This window comes from Sprattus sprattus, assembly GCF_963457725.1.
Source record: "Sprattus sprattus genome assembly, chromosome: 5".
Taxonomy (NCBI): Eukaryota; Metazoa; Chordata; class Actinopteri; order Clupeiformes; family Clupeidae; genus Sprattus; species Sprattus sprattus.
In genome coordinates, this window is record NC_137924.1 from 45,392,298 (window position 1) to 45,397,297 (window position 5,000).

Consider the following 5,000-nt stretch of genomic DNA (forward strand, 5'->3'; position numbering starts at 1 on the left):
ACTACAAAGGCTAAGCTGTGCAGCAGGTCGCCCATGTCCTCTTTCCTACCTCCTGAAAGAAGTAAACACACGTCTAGGCTACTATTTCCCCGGCCACTGAAAGTTGCCTGACAGACAGATGCCTGAATTAACGTCAACATCAAAGAAAAACAACTCATGCTCAGGTAGACTACAGTGAGCTAATTTAGATAACATTTAGGTCTAGTACAGTAAGCTCGGCAGAACGTTTCTAGTTTTTTTTTTAAATGTGTCAAGTTTGCAACAACTCACTAAAAGCTCTTTGGAAACTAGGCTACTGTAGAGTCCAACACCGTCCACAATCAGGACGCAGATTGACTGCCTGACAAAAAATGAATGGGCTACCGAATCCATTGCAAAGGGCTGTTGGCAAAAAAAAAGCTGAACCAAACCAAACCAATCTATACCGAACACAGAAATTGCAATGTGATATATTTTTCTTTACCTCAGATTAGAGATATAAATTTTGTCTCTTAAAACTGTTTTGGGTTCTAAATATTTAAGGTTTAGAAGCCAATGTTTCCAAAGGATTTTTTTTGTCTGTAGCCCTGTAAATCCTGTGTCACAATGGTTTAAAATCATTTTTATACGTTCTGAATCTCATAGCTAATAAACCAGTGCAGACATCAGAACAACAGTTGGTAGCACAAACTAAACACACTAAACCACTTCATTAATCTTGACTCCTGAAATCAGTGCGTAAATCCTCAGTCTCACAATGGCTCAAAATCAGTCCTGAATCATCCCAAGAGCCAGCCAGACGAGACAAAAGGGTATGGAGACTACACAACTTTTTGAAATCACACAAACAGCTCCTGGACCTCAAAACCACTGCACCAGTCCCTCTCAGCTGTAGGCGGGGGGGAAGAAAGATGGCCAGAACTCCTGGATGTGTAACTTAAATAGCACTCCATGCGCTTCTCTGAAGGAGGAGAAGCAAAAACAAACACGGCCTGGCAAAGCTCATCCCTGTCTCCCCTTTAAAGAACCACACTCCCAACCCCAACCCAGTCACAACTGAGTTTTGGTTCAGGGACAATCATTTCAGAGGGCGTGGGAAAAGCCTCTCCAAAGGCTCCAGTGCCTACTGGGTGAATTAGCATGCAGTTGCACGCTTGTTTGTGGCCTTATGGAGGTTATGCTGAGGCCTTTTGCACTGTAGCACAAGAGAGGTCTGGGAAAGGGATAGAGAGGTCTCTCCCTGCTGATTTGTCAGCGCACTTTACGGGCCCCTGGTTTCAACGGAACCGCTGGACCAAACCGTTAGTCGTAGACCTCGTCCGTAGCAGAGGCTGCAGAGGCTACACAATAAGGGGTTTAGGATCAAATCGGACGTTTGTGATTGCAAAACTGAAGAGAGTGTGTTCCAACATTGTCCATGAACACTGAGGCTGCCAGAGCCAATGGGGTGATGTGAGCCAGGGACTTGGTCGTTTTAGATAAAGAGCATAAAGCCTCTTAAATCAGGGCTTGTATGCTTGATATGAGAGAGCCGTGTCTCGCTCTCTGGGCTGCGGCGATGATTGAGATTGTTCCCACAGCCCAGTGCTGCTGCTGCTGCTGCTGGTTCCACTGCCTGTTGTGAAATCCTGAGGTCTGCCAAAAGGGGGTCTGCTGGGTAAACTCAGCTCGCCGAGCGTTTATGAGGTATGTGATGGTACAGTGTACAACAGGCAGACACGCACACGCACACGCACACGCACACACACACACACACACACACACACACACACACACACACACACACACACGGTGGCGAACACACAGACAAACACACAAACACAAAAATAACATTTTAAATTGATGCGATTCAGTTTTGTTTTTAGCGAAATGTTGTTGGTATTTGAGCTCAAACAGCCAATCAAATTACACACTCATTCCGACCCACAATGTTTGTTTCCCATTTTCCAGAGCCAGGACTGTGTATGAACAGAGAGCAAACACTGAACAGACAGATAAAGGAGGAGCCATTTGCTAAAATTGACCAAAAAAAAGTGTATTGAATTACAACTGCACACATGTACCCGCTCTGGCATTGGCTCACCCTTGTGCAGCACTGCGTTGGCAGGCTTGTTGCCGGCCAGCGACTCCTTGCTGAGGTGCTGGTGGGACTCGGCCAGGCACTCGACCTCTGCGAAGCGGGCGTTCAGGGCCATGGCGGGGTGCGTGGGGTCCTGCGTCATGTTCAGGTAGGCCGCCCGCCTCAGCTGCTCCTCGATCACCAGGGCCTGCTCCAGCAGCTGCAGAGTCGGATGGGGGGGGGAGTTAAGGTCAAGGTCTTTTGGAAGCATACATCAGAGACATGCTAACAAAGTTTTGGAACTTGAAAGTGAGAAATGTAAAGAAAGAACAAAAGAAAGAGAAAGAGAGAGAGAGCGAGAGAGAGAAAGAAAGAAGGAGAGAGAGAGACTGATTAAAGAATGAGATAACACAAAAGTGATAAATCAAGTAAAAGCAGTGAAGAAGATAAACTGTTGATTTGAGGTGGTGTATGTGTGTGTCTGTCTCTGTGTGTATGTGGATGTGTGTGTGTCTGTCTCTGTGTGTATGTGGATGTGTGTGTGTCTGTCTCTGTGTGTATGTGTGTGTGTCTGTCTCTGTGTATGGGTATGTGTATGTGTGTGTGTCTGTCTGTGTGTGTATGTGTGTGTGTGCATTAGCATATTATAGATATTCCTGACACTGCATGTTAAACTATTCTAGAAGGAGAAATGGGAGCAGTCATGAGAGATACAGGGAAGGACTCGTGCACACGCGAGAGAGAGAGAGAGAGAGAGAGTGAGAGAGAGAGAGAGAGAGAGAAAGGGAGAAAGGGAGGGAGAGAGTGTGTGTGTGAGAGAGAGAGATAGATAGAGAGAGACTGAAAATGAGGATGTGCAGAAGAGGATATGAGGCATGTGATGTGAGTGGGAGGAAAAACAGGAAAAAGAAGAAATCACAAGCCCATCACACACACACACACTACACGCCCACCCACCCACAGACAGACACACACCCACACTCACAGACATGCAGACGTGCACCCATCTTGGCAGATGCCGTCATTTAAGCTCACTCAGAGAAATCTATACCCACGCATGTGCCCAGCCATACCCACTCACAGTCCCACATATCAGTATGTATATATGTGCACACACATATATGAAGCAAAACACACACATACTCTCTCTCCGTCTGTCTGTCTGTCTCTCGCACACACGCACACACACACACACACACACGCACACACACTTATAGAGGAGATCAGACTACAGTGGCCCAAATGAATAACCATTCTTAAGAATTAGATGCAGAATGCTGCATTGCTATATGCCACACAGTGTAGAAAAGAGGAAATGGTTAGCGTCTCTCATGTAGGTCTGCTCTGCACAGTTCTCACGTCCCTCGTACCTTAAACCGTCTTGCCAGGAACTTATTCTTCATCTCCAGGAAGTTCCCCTTGTTGGCCTGCGTTTTGAAGGGCTCGTTGACGATGGCGAACTGCGGGTCATTCTGGATGTCTTGCCACCGTGCGTAACCGTGACTATGGAGAGGTCAGAAGGTCAAGGGATAATGACAGTGTCAGGAGTAGCCTCAGGACTTGGTTAAAGTCTAACCACTAATCAAGCAGCACCGCAACACGCTCTGTTACACAATGTAGAGTACAGCAAAAGTGTGTGTGTGTGTGTGGGGGAGGGGGGGGGGGCTGTCCATTGCCATGGCAACAGTGATTGTCAAGGATACAGCACGATGCCTGCCAGCAGCCAGAAGTCATGGCGTCGGTGCCAGATCTCATTCATCTTGCCTGACTGGATGGCCGCCCGTTCTTCATTCTGCCACAGAGTGTGTAGCTCTGTAGGGAAGACGGAGTCAACATCAAAGCAAAAACAAACAACAGTGCCACCATTTAGCCGTTCAGCTACACAGACTCCCCGTCAGAAGCATTTCCACATACAGGTTTAGAGATAATGTGCTTATGGCGTGATGTGATAAGTGCCTGCTCTAGTTGGTAGGTTTCAATTTAATTTAATATCTGTATAAACTTTATATCTTCTTCTTCTTAATATTCCTTATTCTTTTATATCATTAATATCCTCCACAGATATTTACACAGAGGGTGCTAGGTAGAATCCCTACAGGTTCCACAAAGAACATTCAAAGATTCAAGAACCTCTTTGTGGTAACATATGGGCAACAGTTCCTCTTTGTGGTAACATTTTTGCAATGTGTTGTCTTGTCCCTCCAGTTTTCCTGGAACCTCAGTCAGAATAGTGAAGGTCGATGATGTTGTGACATACTTCCCTGGACTATGATGTTGCAACATCATCAACGTAATTTAAAGGTCATTCATAAATATCTATTGCTGGTGTGCTTATATGTCATAACCAAAGATACTACCACTATGGGATACTAGCCTGGTGACACCAGCCTACGTATTTCCGCCTGAGTTGATTTCAAGCTCATACTCAGTCTGGCCTAACCCCATTGACAATCGTCTCCAGGACTCAAAATTTTGTAGGACCAATCAGCGAACAGTTCAGAGCTGTGACGCAAAACTCGCCTTGGAGGAAAAGACACGAAAAGCTATCGGAAAAGTTGTCTCAACTCTCGAGAACATCAGAAAATTAAAAGGAGAACAAGAGTATTTTCTTGTAAGTTTTATGATTGGAAAGGACGTCGTAGCTCTTCTCCCAACTGGCTTTGGGAAGAGTTTAATCTACCGAATGCTTACTAAACGTTGCTGATTGGTTAAGGGAACTCCAATGATTTTAAACCTCAAGATAAGCACCCGCCCATCTCGGAAACCAAAATACATTGGGTTGGCCCAGACTGAAAGACGGAATGAAATGGAGTCACAGGCTGGTAATGGCCAGGCTAATGGGATACACATATCATCAAACTATGGGACTATACCACTACCTTTACAGTTTTTTACAATCGGATACACACTAAAATCAAAAGTGTAACACAATTATCAAAACCTTCACTCAAGGAGCAAAACA

General features: G+C 45.5%; 1 protein-coding gene across 1 annotated transcript in view; it reads right to left on the reverse strand.

Moving 5' to 3' along the window:
- Positions 1–5,000, reverse strand: part of chd3 (chromodomain helicase DNA binding protein 3) — a 61,381-nt gene that overhangs the window by 15,041 nt on the left and 41,340 nt on the right. Inside the window, 3 exon segments of the mRNA XM_080838780.1 lie at positions 2,063–2,258; positions 3,409–3,541; positions 3,742–3,850. Of these exon segments, the coding sequence (XP_080694906.1) occupies positions 2,063–2,258; positions 3,409–3,541; positions 3,742–3,850 (438 nt within the window).